The sequence below is a fragment of the Temnothorax nylanderi genome, unplaced genomic scaffold (genome assembly GCF_030848795.1).
Source record: "Temnothorax nylanderi isolate EJ_2023f unplaced genomic scaffold, tnyl_v1.0 TNYL_tig0014_pilon, whole genome shotgun sequence".
NCBI classification, from domain to species: domain Eukaryota; kingdom Metazoa; phylum Arthropoda; class Insecta; order Hymenoptera; family Formicidae; genus Temnothorax; species Temnothorax nylanderi.
Window position 1 is genome coordinate 11,562 of NW_027249076.1, and position 23,215 is coordinate 34,776.

Consider the following 23,215-nt stretch of genomic DNA (forward strand, 5'->3'; position numbering starts at 1 on the left):
ACCACCGACTTAAAGTCGACTTCCCGTCATGATGAAAAGTCGACTTCCCGTCATGACGAAAAGTCGACTTCCCGCCAACTTTTAAAGTCGATAAAATAAACCGCCGCGTACGTCTGGAGGTCGATTGTGTATTTTGAAACGAGGTAAAAATAACAAAAGTTAACAGATTTTATTAGATTTTGATAAATAAAATCGTAGATGCGCTAATGAATTTTCTCACTTTTGTAATTTTTACCTCATTATTTCAAGATACACAATCGACCCCTTGCTGGAGGGCTAAAACTGATGCATTTCGATTTTTTTCATATATAAAATAATTTAATTATCTAAAAAACTGTATAATTACAATCCTAATGTTTTATTCTTAATTACAAAGGCGGCCATATCTGTGCCACTTCTGCGTGCGCGGATTCCGGCAGCCACTTCTGGTAAGCTGACAATAACAGAACTAAAATTAAAACATTCCAGCGTTAATCGCGAAACAATATGCAAAATTAGCTATATAAATATATATCATATTATTATCATAATGTTGTAAATATATAATAATATTGTTTTATATATATATATATTATTATAAATACATAATATCCACAGACTTTTATACTAGACCACTAACATCTATGGACGCACTGCCGAAAAGCTGATGCGAGTGCAAGGTGCAGGTGTTAGTGAAGGGTGCGGCCATATTGAATTAACAATAAGTCACTATCGGGTGTTCAGTTGCTCATGATGTGCGTTTATCTGCATTCGTTATTACAGTACATAACGAAGCAGGCGAATGTTTTTGTGTTAAATATTGGTACATGTTATCAATAAGTTTGTAAGTCATGCCTTCGACGTGTAGCGTACTTGGATGCCGAAATTAAACCACTACTCCTGTAGTATTAAAACCTTTCTTTTGGACATTCTGTATATGCCAGACTATTGTATAGAAATCTTGTATAAAACCACTTGTATAGAATAGTAGTATAGCATATCTTGACTAAAATCAACATGGCGGCAAGCATCACGGCCGAGATGTCTGTCAGCGGTCTAGTATTGTATAGAAGTCTATGATAATATCTAAATATTATTTTATAAATTAAAATCTCACATTTTTTATCCGAACCCCAGATTTCTAGCAGTGTGTGTTTGGACACGACTCCCTGCGACTGCAGCGTTTGTACTATTGCTTGAGTGCGTGGTATCAACCTGAAAAAATCGTATTGAATTGATGTAATCTATTTGATGAATCAACGTGAAATCAAAAGGAGATAGAATAACGATTTACCTGGCCCATGACTTGGTGATGCTCCCAGGTGTCGTCAGCAGCGACGGGACAAATCGTTTCAGCTTAGGGCACACTTGACCCTCCAAGAAGAAATACGCTAACCACTTGACACCGTCCACGGATGCTCTATATCCATCGATGGTAGTGCCCATTCGGCCTTTCCGAATGTACCAGACACGCGGCAAATGATCTTCCCGGTTCATTGATTATATCTATAAATATATTTATAAATAAGTAGGAAAAACATTATAAAGCAACAATTGTGATAAAAATACCTTGGCGGTGGATCAACCAATGGTTCACTAAGATGGCATAGCATGGGCGAATTTCGGCAATCATTCGGGTTCTATCACCGTGACACCTCGCATGTACATCTTATTTGTTTCGTACACCTCTTTATAATCCACCTATTCCGGACTGATTTTCCGTAGAACGCACGAAGAATGCATGAACACAGGTTCCTTCATTTCTGGTGTTCTGAAAGATGATACAGAATGGAGAGGTCGCATTCAATAGGTCTTAATTATCGATGATAATTAATAACACACCATACCTAACCTGTAAGCATGTTTCCACTTGGCCTTATCCTGATCCTCTTTTACCTCGTCGGGCAAAACCTTTCTCGCGACTTGATCCGCCATACCTGCAAGAACTATCTGGCGTCTTATCGTGTCCTGTCTCGCGGCACGTATTCCTCGCACTCGCGTAAACTCTGGTCCACTCATCTGGTCCTCCAGCCTCCTCGAGATTCGCCGCCATATTGATGATGCATGACGCGCTGCTTGACTGTTTTCCGTCTTTTTATAAGTCGACTATTTAGAAGTCGACTTTTAGTCGACTTTCCGCCATTTTTAGAAGTCGACTATTTAGAAGTCGACTTTTAGTCGACTTTCCACCATTTTTAGAAGTCGACTAGAAGTCGACTTATAAAAGTCGACTTGCCGTCGACTTTCCGTCAACTGTGCTCTTAGGGAAATTAAAATTAATCTACATTGGTAGAAATGGACATAATTCTTTGCTGGATGTGCTTGATGTATATACTTATAGGAACAATTCGTAATAAATGATCGAGCGCTTACTGAGCTATTTTTTTCCGCTGAACACAGCTAATAGACTTATTATTTTATTTCTGTATTAGGTTGCACTAGAATCTGCTTTCTCGCTTTTGCCATATATTTCAAACATATACCCATTTCACTTTAGATACAGAAAGCGTATGTACACCAGTTTAACAATAGAGAGCAGCTTTTAGGAACAAACCTCAAATTTTAGTGCTAATAATAACTTTTGTAGTGGAAAGAGAATTTTTATGAAATAAAGAAAGACAGAAAATGTTCTTATAAATCAATCGGAATTTAAAGGAGGCATCAACAGTTAAACATTTAAGTATATTTTGCTATTTACATATATAAATTTGTCATGTATTTTAAGTAACATGCTTACTGCATATTGTTAATCTTAAGAATAAAAACTGTCATTATGATCTTGACGCAGTTTAAGACAGTGTGCACGACGTTCTATAAATGCGGCCATTCTAGTGGACGGTATGGTAGCGCCAGTTGATATCTAACAAGAAGAAAGAACAACGATATCTTATTAAATTTCAATGCAATATTGACGCCATATAATGGTAAATTATTATTTAAAATAGAGGAAACTATGAAAGTATAAGTTTATTACCTTTAACCATGGCGAACCAAGACAGATCTCTGCGTTCACTCGATCCTCACCACGCAGGCACAATAATCTCCCGAGGAGTTCCTTCGCGTCGCTGGATATCGTCTCGAAATATTCGTCGGGAAAACAGAAATCGCATTTGAGAATGTTGGCGGTGGTTTCTTCGACGGAATCGTCCAAAAACGGCGACAATCCACTAAGATATTCGGAGATGGATAAGACACGGATAATAGGATAAGCAGGGTGCAATAAAAAAAATTAATAATAATAGTAGGTTCAAGCAACAAATAAAACAATATTTCAGGAGAGAATACCTTAACAAAACATAAATAAAAACTCCAACGGCCCACATATCCGTGTAAGGACCGGTCGGTCTACCTAGCACCGACTCCGGCGCTGCGAATTCCAGATCGGCGGGTGGCGGCACAATCTCGTCGATGGGAGCTCTGACCGCTTCCCCCAGATCTATCACCTTCACCTGGTCCGTCTCGTGGTCAACGAGGACGTTCTCCGGTTTCACGTCCAAATGCGCCCGGCCGCGACGATGCAACCAGCGCAACGCGGACAACAGCTGGCAAGTGTATCGCGTCGCCGTCGCTTCGGTGTATTCCGTCTTCTCACTCAGATATGCAAACAGCATCGGGCCTCTGACCCTGCGGAGAGGAGAGAGAGTTTGTTAATACGTTTGTTATCGAGGTGTTCGTCGCTGAATACTTACAGCTCCAGGACGATGGTGTCCACTCCGGGTCGAGGCGCATTCTCGAACAAGGCGAACGCCCTGACGATGTTGGCGTGATGAGTCGAGGCCAGCACGTCGTATTCCGCGCGCGTCAGCATTCTCGACTGTTTGTGTCGCGGAATTTGCTTGAGTGCCACCTCCTGACCGGTGCCCTTGTCTCTGGCGCGACGGACGGTGCCGAATCTACCGTTACCCAGCTCGTCCAGCTCCAGGTACCTGCCGACGAACTGCTTGCTCTCCCATTCCGCGCCGCCACCCGTGTCCGACCGCGACAGGGTCACTACCATCGACGGCGAGGTCGTCCGCCCATCCTCGCCCACCACCCGGAAGCTACACGAAGCGTCCATCGACACGTCCAGTAGAACGGGCGGCTCGTTAGCCTGCCTCGAGATCGGCACCCATTGCTGCGACGGTAGAGTTCTGCATTCTATGCTGCATGACGCGCCGCCGATCTCCTGCCTGCCCCAATCGATCTCCACTTTCGAGCATCCTAAAACGCGCGCGGAGGTGCCGCTCTTCCCACCTGAAACACGATCGATATTAAATCATCTATGACTATCGTGATACTTCTTATATCGAGATCCCTGATCAACATACCTACGACGAAGAGAGAAATTCCCACGGAGCAGGAGCCCGTTTCGCCTTTTAGGTGACAGTGATATATCCCGGAGTCCGAAGTTCGGCAACCGGTGATCTGCAGGTATACGAAGCCCGCGCTTCGCTGGAACTGGTACCGATCGTTCTCTCTTATACACTGACCCTCGCCCTCCTTCCTCCAGGTGACGGTCGCACTGTCCGCGTTGTGCGTCTCGACGGAGAATCTAACGACCTCGCCGACGGTCGCGCGAATCGACGTCGGACTGCTCAGAATAGCCGGCGTTTTATCCTCGGCCGTCGTCGCTGACTCCCGGGGATCGGCGGCGTGACATCGCGCGAGATCGATCTTCCGCGGTCGAAACGACCACGCACGGCTGATCGCCGAGTTCGGAATGAGACTCGCCGGTATCCACAACTCGTCCTTGGTATTCACGGGGGATACCACTAAGCCCGGACCGTCGAGGTGCGAGACAACGAGCTCGTCTCCGGCATGTAACTTTCCCCAATCCGCGGCCAATCTTACGCGTGCACCTGGAACGACCTAAGGCAGTCCCTTCGTTACAAGCGTGTCTTCTTGAACGTTCGTCACGTTGTTAAGCTTTCATGCAACTTGCGTCGCTACGCCCCGTTCTGCGTTCACCCAGAATGCGACATGGAAGTTCGACCCCAGGAAGAGCTTCCAGCACCGTAGTGCGGCGGATGGTAGCGGCAATAACGATAGTAGCGATCCCGGTAAAGGAAGAAATAACAGCAGTAGTAGTAGCAGTGGTTTTGACAGAATCAGCAGTATAGCAGCGGTAGAGTAGTTGTTACAGAGGCGGTATCGATTGCGACGATTCTGTGGAGTGCTAGCGATAACGTTTGGTGACGAGCGGTAGAAACCAGCGGTGTAGTGTAGTACACAGTATATAGTGAGTAAAAAGGTGTTAGAAGCGATAACGGGGTTTGCAGAATCAAAAGTCATTTCGTTTACAAGAGGTTTCGGAGTTTTCTTTCCATTTTTCTAGCGATTATCCCTCGCAGGTGTGTACGTATGCTTTTTGCTTTACGTCTGTATGAGGTCTCGTTACACAAGATTAAGAAGATACGTAATGGCGTTCGTGGATCGTTCATAGTCGACAGAGTTGTTTAATGATAGAGGTATAACAATCGTCGCACCGATAGAAGATAATGCGATAGATAGCGGTAGATAGCGACAGGCATCAAGAAGAGGAAGAGCCCCGTTGCTGCAATCATCAAGAATTCCAATTGACACGGGTGACAACGTATGCATACGCCAGCTAAAATTTTGGTAAAGCCCATGTTAAACAGGATTGGCTCACCGGGATGGAATTGTTGCGAATCGGCGAGCGTGTGCGTAGAGTATTCTTAAATCCCTCCAGGAAGGTTAGCCTACTCTTTGTCGGGCTGGGCGTACGTGGTTGCGCGCATTCCAATCCTCCAGTTTGCGAGCGCTGCAACGGTTGACTCCTATGCTCGTTACCCTTGTTCGTCGTTCCGGAGACGATCAGCGTCGGAGGAACCGACACGGTTGCTCGTACAGGTTCGGACGTGGTGGTAGTGGTGGCGGTGACGGTGGCACGGCTGTACGCCAGCAAATCATAAATGAAATCCAAGACACAGTACTACGCGTCGAGACTCGCGCACTTCGATACGCCCGCAGGTAGCCGTTTAAACGATTTAAAAAAAATAAAGAAAAAACATCCTTTCAGGGTATCTCGTCGAATGGACTTCCGAACGGAATGGAATCTCGAAGCGATCGATAGGAACGAGTCTCGACATTAGCCAGGATATACGGAGGAAACCGACGTCGCCAGCAACTTGGATCTTTCGGACGTGTCGAAGAATAGATGAGTGTGTGCTTAATATAGCAACGCATGGCGGCAAGGTAGGTAGGTGGTTGGTTGGTTGGTTGTGAACGTGGTAGATACACTTGGACTTGCTTCCCGCAGTACTGTGTTCTTGATGAAATTATAAGAAAAGAAGCTGGTTAGTCGGGTCGGGCGTGTATTAGATAGTAGATGAGGATAAGGGGATGCATATCACAATCACACGGTCTTAATCATCAATTTACAATTTATTCTAGACAAAATTCTTACGATTCGCGGGTCAATTATAGCTTTGCTTCGGACTGTCCTCCAGTGTCGCGCATTAAATATATACACAGTATACTGTTACGCCACAAATCTGTCCATGTAGACTCGTGCGCGCGCGCATGTTTTTGTAAACGTTATTAAAATTATTATAAATATATATATTGCATATCTTCATATATTATTACGTTATTAATACATCGCACTCGTAGCGCGTCCTTCTGTATATCGTCATATCGTTTATAAGTCCGCATGTGTGTAGAGATGTAAACGCACGTAAACAACAAAATACGCCCCCATTCTTGGTGCATATGTATATGCATACAATACATGCACGCATAATGCATGCGCATTGGAACGGATTAATACACGTTTATAGGCTCCTGGGACCAGATAGTCGAGTCTAGAAGAGTAGTATACGTTAAGGAACAGGGTGAGTAGATTTTGATCCATTAAACGATAAAAAGAGCGTTAACTCTCGCATGCCCGTGGCAATCTAAAACACTAAAGTATATATACTTCCGTATATATCTGATACAGAGCGATAGCTGAAGTTTACAATCGTTCCGAGACGTCATCGAATATGAAAAGATATATATTTATTATATTTGTATGTTCCAAAGCTATCGCATCGTTTTTTTAATGACGGCCTTTTGCAAAAATTTAAAAGCGACATCACCTTAACGGTTAATTTTTAAAAATATCCAGTCACGTGTAGATATTTAATATCGGAAATTTAATTTTGTCGCTCCTCAGTCGCCTCTCGCTAAGAAGATATCACTTTCAAATCCGTCTAGCGATAAGTCATTAAAAAATAAATGCATCACTTTTGAGACACCCTGCACATATACTCTTCTGGTATAAAGTGTATTTTTATTTCTTACTAAGCCGATAGAGAAATGTAAGTTTTGAAGTGTAAGTACTGTGTTGTGTGTGTGTGTATGTGTGTAGATACTCTTTAAGCTCCTGCGCGGAATATAGTTGAATACTGCATCGTTATCGTTTCCTCTGTACTACGAAAGCAATATATCTTCATCGGATATAAAGGTTTAATCCAGAAAAGGAATGTGAGAAAAATGATTGGATACGTGCAAATATCTTTTAGCGTGTGATATTAATAACAATGTAAGGCGCCAAGATATATCGAAACGGTGGAAAGTAGTTAATTTTCGACAAAGGTGAAAAATGGAGCTGCAGGGCGCAGAGGAAAGCAGGCGATGGTTTTTTTTTCTTTTTTTAGGATACGACTAACGATTATCTAGCTCTTACGGCGATTGTATCTTCTTTTTATATAAAATATACAAAAATATGTCGGAACGAATATTCACAGATCGGATATTAAAAGAGAGTCAGTGTGTAATTCAATGTGTTAGAGACGCTTACAGTGGGTCTTTGGTAAGTTCCTTCTGGTAGGCAATCGGTGATTGTATCGCCTTCAGGAAGTCGCGCTGAGTTTGCAGGATGGCAGTGATGGTATCTACCCACTCCTGCCTGCGCGGTCCACTACTTTCTTCAGCTATGCTACAAGAGAATCCTAGCCCAGGGTTCCGGGGATCCGTCGACCGGATGATAAACTTCTCTGGATCGTCGTTCGAATCTTCGAGACTCATTTTGTTTACCTACATACAGTGTACATCGATCCGATAATGTAATGATACTAATGATATATATATTTCCCTCCTCCGGAAACAAGGATAGGCGGATATAAGTGAGAACCAATTAACAAGTAATCTTACCTGAATATGTGCTTTATATATGTAGACAGGATTGGTGAATTGCGTTTTCTTGCCGACAGTTTCGCTGAAGATGATATTTTGCTCGAAAAGAAAGACTTGCCATTCCCTTCCTCTCGTCGATACGTTTGATATTTCCGACACCAGAAGCGGGCCGTGCAACAACAGCTTGCCCTGCGCCGTTATTTTACCCTGAAGAAAGTTAAACGTGACGGATTTTCGAGAATGTTTTTACCATGTAAAACGAGAGGGAGTGAAAAAAGGGCAATACTCACGTCGAAACCTTGTAATCTCCCAACGTCCATCATATCGTTTGCAGCTTTAGGAATAACTCGCATGACATGAGCCGCCGCTCTGAGGCCTTCGATTTCCGATAACCTTTGAGTTCGCTCAGTGAGGCGCAGTGCCTCCCGTAGAAGAAGTTGATATTTTGTAATCCTTTGTACGGGCTTGATCAGCAAGTCGCAGAGTTGCAAACGATGCCCAAGTTTTTGCCTAAGTTCCTACAACAACACATACGCCTCTTTGTTTAAATGTTTCCGTTTTGCGCGTAGCCGGCTTCATCGATTTTAATAATTACCTCGAAGTAAGTGTCTATATGTTCGGACACGATGTATTCCGAGACGGGCTTGTTCTGACAATAAACCACGTACATGTGCAACTTTCGCTCGTAACGTTTGAAGAGCGGTCCGAGCTCTTCAGGACGTTCCAAACAACGTTCCAAAGCTTTGAGGAAAAAGCTGAAAGCAGGAAACATCGATCGTAAACAGTTTCGACGGTGCGATCATCGCTAAAAAGTTTCAACGGTCGGTCCGACTCACTCTCTGTGCCACTCGTAAATAGCCTCTATGTTACCGAAAACCATCTTATCTTTCCCGGCGCGCAGATCTTCCGGCAAGGGGATCTCGCAGTCGGGATTTCGCATTAGTGCCATGTAACCTTCGACTATCAGCTTTAAGTCATTGACGTAATCTCTCTCGGTTTCCACCAGCTCGCGAATAACAAACTGCCGCTTCGCGATCGCGGTACTCTCCGGATCTGCCTCCTCGGAAGCGACCGCGTTAATAGCCGCGCTACAATACTCCTCCTCGTTGCTCAACGACTTTCCGTTCGGGGTTCGCATGAGACTATGCCTCTCCTGATTTTCTGTATGTTGCTCCTGTTAATGATACGCGTAGTACTTTGTGCAATGCACAAACTTGTGCATGTAATAACGTGAACGGACTTACCATTCGCTCCTTGACGATCTGTTCGATCTCCGAGAGATCGGCTGTTGTCGCGCCGCCATCGAGAATTTTCGTCGTACGTTCCGACAGACTGGCGGACTGTATAAAACAAAGCGCAAGCGGTTACACGGCGAAGAACGCGAGAAAGCGCGATCGAGTAACTACTCTCCAAAAACGAGGTATGATCGACTACTCACTCGTTTCCCGGGCAATTCGCTCGGTATCGTGGACCCAGATGGACCATTCGCGGTAGCTACGAGTATCGGTTCGGTTATAGGTTTCATCGGTGGCGGAAGTTCAAGATCGTCGTCGGCATCTTCCCCACCATTCTGCTCCTGTAAACTCGTCACCGCCGTGTCGTCGCTCTCCGTAACGTCCGCATCCACGTCCACGTCCACCTCGACCTCCTGCTGCTCCTCGCCCTCCTCCTCCTTGCTGACCTCCTCGCCCTCTTGCACCTCGGCCTCGGCCTCGAACGCCGCCTTGCCCGGCCGATTGTGCTCGACGCCGCTCGGTAATTTAAAGCGTTTGTCCGAGCCGCTTTTCTTTAAAGACGGCCCAATCAAAGGAGGCGATGACGTCGGCGCGGCCGTATTGGTTTTCTCGACTTTACCTTGGCTAAGTTTGCGTAAAGAAGGTGGGAGCCACTTCCGTCTATAAACAGAAACGCCCGACCGTGGTACATGATTATCGTTGCACGTATGACATTTCGAGATAAGCGCGAGGCGCACTTATTAGACGACGGAGTTTCTAATGAAATGCTCACCCGCTGAAAACCCGTCTCTTGTTGCCGGGTGAATTTGTACTAGTTGACCCGCTGCCGTCGCTTCCGGTGTTCTCTGTTAATCAAAAGACCAATTGTTTACTCTAAGACATCCCTAGAATTCCGCTCCAACTTATCTTACAGTTATCGGAATTGATAAGAGGCGAGCGCGCGATCGCGTCATCGAGCCTTTGCGCCTGTTTGCGGTTCACCGACTTCCGGCAGTTCGGTCCGGTGTCGCTCCGATTTCTGCATTTCTTCGCAGAAACCGCGCAACGATACACCGCTATTTTTTACAGCGTCATGTGTATTCGCGAGAAATAAGAAACCTGAGCGCAAGGGCCTCAGACTGACCAGCTCTACCTCTCTCTCTCTCTTTTCTTCGCGTCCGCTTACCCGCGTCCTCCGACAGCATCGGCGACAGCACCGCGGACGGCAGCGCCGCGGTCAACGAGGACGCCTGCTGCGTCGTCGGCGGGACGCCGGCGACGCAGCAGGTCGGCGGCAACGTGCTTGCGGTGGTCGACGACGCGACGGCAGTTTGCTGCTGCGCTTGGACGATTGCTTGATTGATCTGCTGCTGGTGGTACGGATGATGATGCGGCTGCTGTTGCTGGTGATGGTGATGCGATTGTTGCGGTTGCTGTTGCTGTTGCTGCTGCTGCTGCTGCGTGGACGCTTTTCTGGACGGCGAAGTTTTGCAGGAGGCGGCCGGTGGCTGCTTCAGGGCGCTGGTGGGCACCAGACCCTCCGCGGCCGGCTCGGCCTGTCCAGGCGTGAGCGGCAGACGTACCAGGGTCCATTCGCCGGCGTTGGTCACGCTGGTGGTGCCGGTGGTCGCGCTACCGTTCTCCAACACCTCGACCTGCTGCCCTTTCGTCACGCTCAGCTCCCTCGAACCCGGCGCGGCCATATGATCGGCGACCACCCACGTCATCTCGACGACTCCGGTCTGAAAGCACGCATCGGGAATTCTCAATAGATTCCGCGGCACATTGCGCGGCGGGGTCGCGCGATTCACGGTCGACGTACGTTGGATGTTCGCGCGAATACCGGGGCAGGGAAGAAGAGGGTGAGGGGGAGAGGGTTAAGAGGGGGGAGGGAGGGGGCGAATATAGAAATGGGATAATTAGCGGAGTGCGATGTGTCTGTGTGCGCGCGTGCGTGAAAGCGGCGGTGATGCGACCGCGACGGGAGGCCGGGGGAGGGGGGGGCGGAGCGGGCGAGGGTGAAGAAGGGTGGGTGCGGGACAAACCGAAAGCAGGGAAGCAAAGCGAAGAGGAAGAGAAAGAGAGCCTGCCCTCTCGTGCTTACGCAAGCGTAGACGGGTCGATACGATCCGTCCTTCTCCGTCGCGCGACCGTGGGGCACGCTCTCGCCCTCTCGCTCCCGCCCTCTCACTCTCGCTCTCTCCCTCGTTCGCTCGCTCGCTCGCTGCGCGAGAGACCGATTGTCTTTGAATTTGCGGATCGACGGAGCGAGATTCTAGAGATCCGATTACTGACGCCCGGGTGATTCTGATCGTCGGATCAGTGTCACCCGGGTGTCACTCGCTCGCTCGCTCGCTCATCAGCCTCGCTCTTCATCCCTTATACGCGCGGGCGCGCGCGCGGCCGCCCTTCCGCGACGACGCTTTTAAATCGCACGCGGATTCCGGCGTTTTGAAAATAGCTAATGTCACGACACCGCGGTACTTTGACGTTGCTATAAATACCACCTCGTGTGCGTGTATTATATTGACCGAGCGTGCACGTTTACCGCGTTTTCAATCAACAACACTGTCCCTCCCGCGCTCTCTCGGCTCCCTCTCTTCCTTTTCCTCTTTCGTCGCGCGCGAGAGACGCGCAATTGTTCGCCCGACGTGGGCCGACCGAATGGTCCCGCCCGATGGTCCGCCCAATTTTCGTACATTCCGCGATCCGAAATAGAATTTTCCACGTGCCAAGTTCTCTCCTCGCTCTCCGCCGTTAACTCGCGCCGCGCTGCGCCGCGCCGCTCCGCGCGCGGCGCGGCGCGGCGCGGAGCGACCAAGGTGAAAAAAGGGGGAGAGAAAAAATATAGAGGCGATAAAGGAACGCGGGAAAGATTACGTTATCGCCCACGGCCGACGCTTCGAGATTCCCAGATACCCGCTCGAGGAAACTCTGCACTGTCCATCCCTCTTCGTGCGAATTCCCAGGATTTCACTCGATCGCGACGATTCGCGGATTCGAGTCTCAACGTCCGGTATCTATTTTTGTGGTTCCGAAGGAGGAGCGCGCAAAGTTTATCGAAGTTCCGTCGTAATGATCTCTTCTGCGAGGAGAGACACGATCTTCCAGGAAAAGACGTTTGCCGGCCGAAGGGATGAGCGGTCGAAGGGATGAGTCCCGCGAAGGAAGAAAAAGAAAGAGGAGACTGGATCATCTCTCCGAGAGGATTGTCCAAGGGCTCGCGGGGTACCTGGGCCAGGGAGGGTTGACGGCGCAGAAGTCGGGCCTGGAACGAGCTCGGCGTATCGATGGTGTGCTGCCTGGAGAGGGTCACGTGCGGCGGTGCCGCGGAGCCCTGGCGGAACCACGGCAGGGAGATCTTTCGGCGCGCCTTCTGGGCGATCGTCGCCGGTTTCCCGGCCGGTGACGTCATGATAGAAAGGGGTCTCGGGGGACCCCTCCGGGGACCCCTGCGATCGGCCCCCTTGCGGGTTTACGGTCTTCAGACGCGCGAGCGCGACCGCGGCGCGCAGGAGGGCAGGAACGACGTGGTGGACGGCGCGCTATCGTTCACGGGGCACATCCTGGAGCGCGCGACGACGCGCGGCGCGCCCGCCATCGTCGACAGTGCGCTGGCCCGTTTTCGTTATTTTCCTTTTCTCTCTTGTTGTTCCTGCCTTCTTTCCACTTCTCCCCGTCCTCCGGCAAGAAGGTCAGGGCTTTTACCGATTCGTCCAGCTACGCGCGATCAGCGGTGGGCCCTTAAGTGGATCCATCTGACCCGGGAGTCGCGCCCGTACTGATCCGTCGGCCTCCCGCGACCGTGCGGAGAGTGACGAGATTATAACTAACCCAACCCAACTCGCGCCCCACCCAGCCCTGCGCGAGTACTGGCCTGCCGCGGCCTTCTCCCCGTGTCGCGTCGTGTCGCCATCCCCTGTCGCAGGGGGGCGAGAACTCACGAAGAACCAGGTGGACTCGTATGGCACATTCGGGACCGATAACAGGCGCCGATTCGGAAGCGGATCGTTCCGAGAACGTGAGCTGAATTTTTACGAGCGTCGAAGGAAGATGTTTACAATTCTGGATCTTGAAGAGGAGGTGTCGAGGCGTGTAAAGGTCGGAGGTACGAAGGGTGGGTGAGAAATGATTAGCGACCGTGCCCTTCGCATAGGATGTTCCTATGGATCCGTAGACTCTCTGTTATTCGCGGATTACTTCGATTTTGCTTGAAAAAGAGAGATATCGAGGCAGAAATAGTTCAATAGTTTTAGATAATTAGATATTTAGAAATTTTATACTTTGCACGTCTTTAAGCCGGTCAAAGCTATCTTTACACAAGCAAATGTAATTGAGGATAAAAGAGGAATTTAATTGCAAAAAGCATAATTTTTTATGCTTTTGCTTTAAAATTTTTTATATAACTTGAAAGATCACTATATAATTTTTTAATGTTATTTCCTAATACATAGTAGTAGTTAGAAAAAGTAAGTTTGAAGCTATTGTCATAAAAATATCATCGAAAAGCGATAAACTCAAGACGAAACAAATATTATTCGAGATTGGAGTAATGTAGTAATCTTTGATGAATCATCGTTTTGAACTTCTAGCTTGGTTTGCAGCGAAGCAGTTCTATAAATAGTTCTTCGAGGTAAAAATGATGTAGCGGTCATTACCCGTGCAACATTCTAAAAATTTATCAAAAAATATGCAGAACACTGCTGCACGATAATTGATAATAATGAAGACCGGATTTTATATTAGGTAAACATATAAAGGTATATCTAATGATCTTTAAAGTTATATAAAAAATTTTGATTTCAAGGAATAAGAATTGTAGAGTAATTGTAGACTGTTCGATTTTTTCTTATCAAATAAGAAAGTAACACTGTTGTGTCAAAAATTAATTACATCACCATAAAAAGCATGCTTCTACGTCATATTTAAATAACATGTAATTTTATCGATTTAATCTTTCTCGTGCGATAGTAAAAATTGCTTACAGTTTTCGTCAAACTCTATTTTTAGGTAAAAATCTGATATATCTCTTTATTGCTATATATCTCATAAGTTCTAACGAATCGTATAAAGAGCTTGATATTTAAGAAATCGTACTTTACCTTATCAGAATCGGTGGTATTAGTCGAACCGAAGGAAGCCAAGGAGTTTCGGTCGAGATTCTCCACGCTCTCGTCCAAGGATGCGCATTCCTCCAGATCCCTACTGGAGCGTTGACTGGAGCTCTTTTTAGCGGGGCTCTTGGGCATATTCTTGCCCAAGAAGGTCTCCTGTATCACCTCGCGTAACCGCATCACCCACAGCTGCTTCGCGTCCATCGAGTTCGCTCGCAGCACTACGCGCGTGTCGCTAGTCGGTGCCCGTCCTGTCCACACCGCGAATTTGCATTCGTCGCCTTCGATATGCTCGGTCACGCCCAATTCGGAGGTCAACAGGCGATTTTTGTAAACATATTTCACCTAGAAAGACACGACATGGTATTGATATATAGCTCATTTGCCACAACAATAACATAACTCAAAAAACAAAGTTTTCCAGAAAATAAGTTTGAATGTTTTGAATCATTTGAAATTTTGTAATGTTATAAATGTGATTTTGATGTAATAACTGATTATAGACGAACAAAAGTATCTAGCTATATATTATAGCTCTTTCATTCGGTATATTGAATTCTCACCATTCTATTGCAAACAATTCACTGACAATTTTTTAGTTATGTCGTTGTTGTAGCAAATGAGCGACATGATAAATTTTATTTAACGCTAAAGACACAAAGCTGTTGCGTGCAGCGTACCTTTCCTGCGGAATCCTTCACTTCCTTTGTAAAGAGAAGATACAATTCGAAAAGAAATATGTGACGATCTCTTCCTTTCCTGATCAACTGTTTTGGGTCCCATACTGTGAATGAATCTTGTAACACAACATCACCGAGCGCATCTATACTAACGTCGCAACCTTCCAGTAGACTTAAGTGTAAGGCATCGTTAGCTTTTTTAGGCACATTTAACATCACTTCTAATCCCTCTTTTATTTCGCCCTGTCCCTCTTGGCAACAAGCCTGAAAAAAAAACGAGGATAATATGTACTCGATCGATTTAAAATTAACATCGCAAGCTTGTGAGATGTACGTGTAATACTGAATACCTGCAAGTCCTTAAGTAGCAGCTGATACTTAGTAATTCTCTGAACCGGCTTGATTAGATATGCAGCGATAGGATGTTCTACTCTATGCTTTCTCTGCAATTCCTCAAACCACGTTCCACTGTGCGTTATTAATAGTTGATTGCTCTCGGGTTTATTCTTACAGTAAGTTACATACATGTCAAATTTAGGTGCCTGGAATGAAACGAATGTTGCAACGATATACGTAAAATTGCGCTCCTAATATTGATTTAATACCCGCATAGTACTCACCCACACCACAAAACAATGTCCCACATCCTCCGGCATGGTTTCGTACTTTTCTAGCTCGCGTAGAAATACATTGCTGTGAAACTGATGTATCTCCTCTATATTGCTAAAAATGATCGATTCCCGACTTTGTAAACCCGGTGGAACGTTTCCCTTCCCGCATCGTGTCTCGTCCAGGAAGCAACGGATGCAGGTTTCCAAGTCTTTTACGTACGTACGTTCGGTTTGCAAGAGTTCAGCCATAATGAACTCTTTCCTTCGTGCAGATCTTCTCTTCTCCTCGTTCAGTTCCTTCAGATCTTTACCCTTGATCTTCTCTTCCAGCAACGGATCCGAATTCCGGTCGATAGACAGATCTCTGTGCAGACCCTCGTCGGGCTGGATACCCAGATCGCCTTCGATTTGCGTTTTGTAGCAATCCATTCGCGCGCTGAAGTCCTTGTATCGCTGATCGACCTCGGCAACGGCCTGCTTGATCGCCGCGGCATGAGCATGACCCCTCTCGACTAAATTGTCAGCGAGTTGAATCAACAATTTCACCCTTTCTCTCGTCTCCTTCGCTGCACCTTTGAACTCGATGTGCTCTTGCAACAGTTGTTCGTTCTCGATGCGATTCTTACCGACGTTGGTATGCGTCGCTAAATACAATTCACCGGTTTCTTTTATCCATTCGAGAGCCTGCTTCGCACTACGTTCGAACAGAACATACTGATGGCATTGATCTAAACGTTTCTTTCGCTGCGTCCAGTATTCGAGCACTTTGTTCTCCTTACCGACTAACTCCTCCAAAATATTTTTGACTTTATTCGCGGAACCGGCGCTATTGGCGTGATAGCTATAAAATTGCAAACTACGATTGATGTACTTTAAGAACGTTTCACCGGTTCGTCGTACCAGCGTGCACGCCTTCAGAAAGGCCTCTTTTTGCTCCTGATGTCTGGTAATGTTCGCCGGTATGCCGGCAGCCTTTTCTCCGTCGGCACACCAATCGTCGTCTACATTGTATTGCAGTTCTAAACTGTCGAGAACCGAACGTACCGAGTCCACCGTTTTGTAAAAGTTTAAACTGGCAGTAATTAATTTATGTCGTTCTTCCGCACAGGTCACTAGCTGCTGCCAACGTTTGGTAACATCCTCCGCGACCTCCCTGATACTTTTGGGATCGTAATGATTCCCGCTTATCAGAGCGTCCGCTTTGTGTTTCACTTGCACGGCGGATGCGTGAGTGTTTGTTATCGCTAGTTGAAAATGATAGTGTTCCTTCCCTAATTGGTCGGCGTCTTCGAAATCGTCCGGTATCCTGAGTGAGGCCAGTAATATCGACTCGCCATTTCGTATCCACTTAATCACATGAGAAGCGTCTGTCTGCAGTTGCAGTAATTGAGACGCTTGCTCCAGCCGTACCCTTCGCATTTCCGCGAGGTCCTCCGCGTCTAACTCTCTCTCGTTCAGAAACTCGAGAAGCACTTGCACCCGCGCCGCCGCGCTATGTTGACCGTCCGCCATAATACATACCCCCGCCTCCTCCAAGACTTGCGCCAATTCTTGGCCACGATGCAGAATTTGAAAAGCGGTATTCTGCATGTGGGCGACTCCGTCGTTGTGCACGCGCAGCAACTGCTCGGGTGAACCCTCTCGCGGTGGTCCCTGCAGCTCCTGCGCCCACATCTCCAGCTGGCCACTAGCCTCCAGCGCGTCGCGCTCGAAGACGCGTAATCGCAGGCACAGTTCCAGTCTCAGCTTCTTGGTGGCCCACAGGTCTTCCAATTCTTGTCTCAAGCTTGCCAATCTGTCCAAGGCCGACTCCACCGCCGATATTGAGCCGGTTGTGTCGGGCGCATCGGTTGCCTCGCGGAGTTCTTGCAGCAGAGCTTCGCCCTGGGCTATTGTCGAAGCACACGCCTCGAGACAGGACGATCTATGCTGCGCGCACTGTTCCAACAGTCTTTCCGCTGTCTCCAGGTTTTCTGCAACCTCATCCTGCTGCAATTCCTGACGTAACTCGTCTACCCAACCGGTAAGCTGTGAAACAAAACCACATTGAAAATAACACCGTACGTGCACGCATACGCAGACATATAAATATCTACGCGTTTTACAGATTATTATTTGATGTAAATAATAAACTTGTATAAAAATACCTCTTTTTCGTGAGTATAAAACACTACTGCCAAATCTAATCTACGACGCCGTTGCTCGACCCTCGCTGCGAAGCTACTAACGTGAGCCTCCAACTCTTGTGCCACTGCATATATTTCGTCAGCCGCGCATTCCCCCGTGTGAGCAAGTTCTTCAGCGGCAGTCAAAAGTTTCGTCGCATTTGTGTAAGTGTTCTGCAAACGAAAGAAGCGTTAAGTACATTCATGAAAACATATAACTATGTGTAAAGTAACAGATTATATATTAAATGTATATAAATGTATTAAAAAATCACCTGAGCAACATTTTCAAAATGTTCGTGGCTTTTTTGATAGACGCGTGCTTTCTGCAGATTACGACCTACGCCTGTGTTTTTCCTAATGAAGACTTCGCCGTGGTTCGTCAGCCAGTCGAGAACTTGTTTCACATCTTCTTGAAATAATCTGGAAATCATAATTACATGCGTTATTATCGATACAACCGTACGCGAGCTTTGCTACTTTCGTACTTTAATGCGAGCCGTTGATGCAACTTGACTTTGCGAGCGTGCCAACGGGCTTCTAATGCTCTATGATGACCGAGAATCTGATGAATGACGGCTAATACGTGAGATGCACCTTCGCTGTAATCAGCTGCTGGATTACCACTCGTGCCGGTATGACTGTCAATACTGTGTCCATCTTGGCTCTGTATAAATCAGATATCAAAACGTGAATTAACGATACGGAAATCGGTCTGAAAGATAAATTATTAGTTAATTGAACAATGCTGCATGCATCCCGATCAGTATCACTAGATATCATTATTTTAATGAGCTTTTTATACAAAGTTATATAATATCATTACAGCACAAGCAAGCATGTTTCTCTATATCATTCTTATTCCCTCTGAATAGCATGTACAGAATAATCCCTCCTTTTTATCCCATGCAAAGAACAGTTGGAAAAAAAGGATGATAAAAGCACTTACTATCTCGCTCAATTATAAACATTTTTTTGAAAAGCTTAATACATATAAATTAAGCTTTGTTTTCTAAAAAAAATTAAACACAGGGATGTAATCACGAGGAAGGCTTTGACAAAAAGGAAAAACAACAATAACGGTTCCTTTAAACACCAATTAACGTACATGTTTTCTGGCGACATGGTCAATTCCTTGCGGTTGATTACAGACTTGCACAAGATGATCCAGTTGGTAAAGAAGCTTCTTACTGGTACTATGCACCTAAATAAGAATTTTCCCCAATCCCGCTTAAGAAACATTCGTATATACAACGTTCATTTCGAATATATGGCTTTATATGTATGATGGGATACCTAACGTAAATTAACTTTGAATCAAAGTCGAGAAAACAACAATAGGATGACGAATACTGGTAAAGTAACAAATATCGGTAACGGACAAATAAACGTGCGACTATACAAAAAAAATCTGTTCGAGAATACTGAGACGCCTGGGTTATAAGGAAATTACTTTAAATGTTAATCATTGGCAGAAAATTTGCGGATAGATATTTCCAATAGCACCCAAGTACCAAGCGAGCAACGGATTCCATCGCCAAAAAGCTTTTAAAAATTGAATTTCTCGTACATAATCGACGCGGAATGTATCCGACCCTGAAGAATGGGCGCTCACATTATGACATACTTGCAGCATTGAACCCAGGCCGCTCAATAACGCTTGATATGCATTGTAAACCTGTTAAATATCAGATATACTTACAGTGTAAATGAAAAGAAATGTATGAAGAAATGAAAGTCGGATTGATTTACAATAACGCAAAAACAATATTGTCCATTCCAAACATATCACGATGAAATCGGTCGTGTTGAATGATGGTAAAAGCTTATGGCTACGAATAGGACAAAATTTACCTCCGTATACGCCTGACACATGGCTTCGTAAAGAGTCTGATGTTGGCGAATGTGAGTTTCAAGCGCTGGAATTTCACTGGGCAGATTGCTAATCTCGCACGCTTGACTCCAACCAGCCACGTTATCGACATACTGTTCCGCTTTATGGTGAAACACTACACTTAAACTAAGTACCGCGGTACGTTCATCGAGACCCGCGGCGAACTCCTTCCAAGCTCGATCCAGACGTCCCGCCACCGCTCGCACGTGCCCAGCCGCGTAATGCTGCGTCTCCAGCAATTTGCCAGCCATCGTGAGGATCTTATTTATGTTCACGTAAACGTTCATCGAGCTCATTGTAAAATGTTTGTGTTCCTCCTGCAGATTCTTGGCCAATTGATACGAGCGGCCGATCTCCACGTAGCTGGCGAGAAACGCCTCTCGGTTGTGACAAATCCAATCGAACATCTTCTCGCAATCCTGTTCGAACAGTCGCAGCTGAAAGCACTGATCCAATTTCATCTTCTTGATGTGCCACAGTTGTAACAGATGCTGTTGCGCGGCATGCACGGAATCCAAATGCTGAATAACCAGGGTAGCCAGGGCTCGTCCGTCGGAGTCTGTGCAACTTGCCGCGCCATTGTCAATACTTCCTCCTTCCCCGCCGGTTGCCGTTGCACCTGGAAACACGTTTACACGCATTTACAATACGTTTATATTACATAATAAAGAAAGTTTAGCGTTAGGCAAGTGTTAGCTAACTATTGTTAAATCGCTGAAGCAGGCGTTGCCCAACAACTTCGATATCCTCCACCGGGACTTTCATGATTTTCTTTTTCATCTCGTTATGCAGATCAATTCCGTGCTTAGCACCCGCAACATCGTCAGCAAAGTCATTTCGACTGAGATCCTCTTGCAAGTCGTCCAATCGATCGAGAAGATCCGCCGCCTGCCACGTAAAATCCTCTACAACTAATCTGGTATCGATCCATTGAGCATGATCGTATTGTAAGGATCCATCTAAATCTGCCGTGAGCTGAGAAGGATCTATAACTTTTACAAGAGCCTCTAAGCTGATTGTATTAATCTGAAATTAATGTATTTCACAGATTGATAACTTTGCAAACATCTAAGTTAGTCCAAGCATAATTAGAATTAGATACAAACATAAATTTCTATAATCCACTCACCTCAAAATTATATTTCTTCTGCTTACCCAACGAGGTCCTCTGTTTCTGCCAAAAGTTCTCCGGTTTAATAAGAAAAGCTACGTGAACTGTACGATGAAAATGCTCGTGTAACACCTGAAGGATATTAATGCAGATTAATTTTGTGCCCGATATTCGCGTATTAAGAGGCAAGCGACATTTAAGCGAGAACATCGAGAAAAGGGTGTTACCTTCAAAATAGGCTTGACTGAGTCCCATGTTGTACCACGCATATCCACTATCACGGTGAACCGCAGACCCCTGGCCTCATCGCTCGGAATGGCAAACAGATACTGCAGGAGACGTCTGTAATCCTCGGGTTTCGCACGCTCGCGCCTCGGCGTGCTCGGAAACAGGAGCACAGGTCCCCCCCTGCGATCCCGTCCGCCCGGTAGTATTGCCAAACGTTCTTGCAGCAACGGCAATACCTCTGCCGCTCGTGTACCATCCATCATCCTCGCTTTTCATTAAATGATCATGATCTGCTTCCGTCAAGAAACAAAACAGACAGTTTGTGAGACAGGCTCCCATTATCATCCTCGTAACGTACGATGCAACGATCGCATTGCAAATTAAGAGTATCACACGGACAAATTGATCAATAATGCAAGACAATGGCCACGTTCAGCAGAACGTTTAATTTGCAACTGTTGGAAGTTTTCCCAGATTGGATTATTCCTCTAGATCTAAAGAATAATCCAATCTGAGCTCAGAAAACTTCCAAAGGTTGTAAAATAAACGTTCTGCTGAACGTGGCCAATGTGAAAATATTGTAATTGTTTTTAAACAGTTTTAAATTTACACGCCTTGATAAAAATAACAGTAGATGTAACAGTACAATTATAAAGTCTGGCTCGGCTTCAGATATCGTAAAGAGAGAGAGAGAGAGAGACTCGAATAAATTCGTCTGCATTTAGCCTCCTAAGGAGACAATGCGAGGAAGGGGTGACTCCGCTCCATAAATGCATTCAATGAAATAGTCAAATTCAAGGTCATTATATACACACGCATACACACACATATACACAAGTGCACGTGTGTGTGCATGCGCGCGCGCATACGCACGCACGCATACACACTTCCGCGTGCACGGACATAAATATACACGCCAGCACACGCACGTACGCGCGCGCATATAAATATAATGGTACCGATTAGGGTCGCCGCATCCCATTCCCGGTCACTGGCGACTGCTCCCTAATCGGGAAGCTCGCCGGAGTCCGGCCCGACCGACACGAGAGCGGAATGCGAGACGCGAGAGAGAGAGAGAGAGAGAGAGAGAGAGAGAGAGAGAAAAACCGTTGTTTGCGGCGTGGGAGTTGCGCACGCGACGTTGATACACGCGTATCGGAATAAGCACGTAACCGCGTATCCATCCCTCGCGAGTCGTCTTCCCCCTCCCGTCCTCCCCCCCCCCACCTTTTCCTCCACCTCCTCCTCGCGCGAACCCCTTTCTACTCTTCTTTTCTTCCTCCTCTCTCTCCCCTCTGCCCCTCTGTCAAAATACTATCGTTCTCGGACGGCGCTTCTCCTCGTGTGACTCGCACCCACCACCCGTGGGAAGGCTAACGGTACGGAGCACGGAGGGGAAGGCGGCGAACGAGCCCCGCGTGACGGGCGCGCGACCGACAATGGAACGTCACGGGGGAGAGAGAGTGAGAAGTGGACAATCAATCGTCGTCTCACCCCATCGGAGATATAGCGGCCTGTCATGGATATATCGGCACTCACTCCGCGCGCGACTCGAGGCGTTTTCGATCCCCGTCGCTCTCCCGACGCCGACGTCCCGGCGACCGCGGTCGACACGCCGCGGCGAATTGACGTTTAACTCGCGCCTTTACGCTAACTTTTAGCCGTTTCGCTTTTTTATATTTGACCGCTTGAGCGAATCGCCAAGTCTCGCGACTCGCGAGAACTTTTTTTCCGCGGCGCGTGGTAAACGGAAGAAACTCGTGCAAAAAGCGAGGGGGGACTCACCTCGGCGAAAAGCTCGCCGACCCCGGCGTCCTTGTTCCCCGTCGGTTCCGTGTCAGCGGGCACGTATCACTCCGCCGCGCCGGCCTACCGTTCATATTGTCGTTTCATCGGCGTCCGATGAATCACGGGCGACCGTCACGCGAGTCGAGTTCCGAGATCACCGCTGCCATGTTCGAACGACACGAGTCTCCAACAGCTTCGCTCACCAATACTGGCCCGAGGGGGACTGAGGGGGACGGCAGTGACGGCACGAGTCGCGCGACTCTCCGCGAGGCGTTACTAGACTTTACGACGCGTCCGCAAGATTTGCACGCCA

General features: G+C 46.9%; 2 protein-coding genes and 1 long non-coding RNA gene across 9 annotated transcripts; 1 reads left to right on the forward strand and 2 right to left on the reverse strand.

Annotated features, from left to right (window-relative positions):
- Positions 1–296: 296 nt before the first annotated feature.
- On the reverse strand, positions 297–2,047 carry LOC139768088 (probable ATP-dependent RNA helicase DHX37). Of its 2 annotated transcripts, none has more exons than XM_071697925.1 (5): positions 1,827–2,047; positions 1,549–1,750; positions 1,274–1,485; positions 1,097–1,194; positions 297–433 (listed from the first exon to the last, which is right to left on the reverse strand). In XM_071697925.1, the coding sequence occupies exons 3-5, from the start codon at positions 1,474–1,476 to the stop codon at positions 369–371; spliced, it is 366 nt and encodes a 121-aa protein (XP_071554026.1). In that variant the 5' UTR covers positions 1,477–1,485; positions 1,549–1,750; positions 1,827–2,047; the 3' UTR covers positions 297–368. The 2 variants fall into 2 exon arrangements, with proteins under 2 accessions (XP_071554026.1, XP_071554025.1); XM_071697924.1 differs by having other exon boundaries at positions 297–448.
- A 595-nt stretch (positions 2,048–2,642) lies between these two features.
- On the reverse strand, positions 2,643–23,141 carry Trio (trio Rho guanine nucleotide exchange factor). 6 transcript variants are annotated; one of them, XM_071697915.1, is made up of 28 exons: positions 22,900–23,130; positions 21,114–21,404; positions 20,905–21,018; positions 20,477–20,801; positions 19,736–20,394; positions 18,990–19,085; positions 18,370–18,548; positions 18,157–18,304; positions 17,864–18,055; positions 15,726–17,744; positions 15,456–15,647; positions 15,106–15,369; positions 14,414–14,770; positions 10,498–11,053; positions 10,105–10,177; positions 9,536–9,992; positions 9,342–9,437; positions 8,934–9,271; positions 8,693–8,852; positions 8,388–8,615; positions 8,116–8,304; positions 7,763–7,998; positions 5,609–5,870; positions 4,287–4,827; positions 3,669–4,212; positions 3,265–3,603; positions 2,954–3,146; positions 2,643–2,839 (listed from the first exon to the last, which is right to left on the reverse strand). In XM_071697915.1, the coding sequence occupies exons 2-28, from the start codon at positions 21,375–21,377 to the stop codon at positions 2,732–2,734; spliced, it is 9,129 nt and encodes a 3,042-aa protein (XP_071554016.1). In that variant the 5' UTR covers positions 21,378–21,404; positions 22,900–23,130; the 3' UTR covers positions 2,643–2,731. The 6 variants fall into 6 exon arrangements, with proteins under 6 accessions (XP_071554016.1, XP_071554014.1, XP_071554015.1 ...); XM_071697913.1 differs by lacking the exon at positions 18,990–19,085 and adding an exon at positions 19,452–19,559; XM_071697914.1 differs by lacking the exons at positions 18,990–19,085; positions 22,900–23,130 and adding exons at positions 19,452–19,559; positions 22,074–22,198.
- On the forward strand, positions 12,913–14,795 carry LOC139768089 (uncharacterized). The gene is made up of 2 exons (XR_011717274.1): positions 12,913–13,419; positions 14,422–14,795. It is a non-coding gene; the product is annotated as an uncharacterized lncRNA (long non-coding RNA).
- Positions 23,142–23,215: the final 74 nt, after the last annotated feature.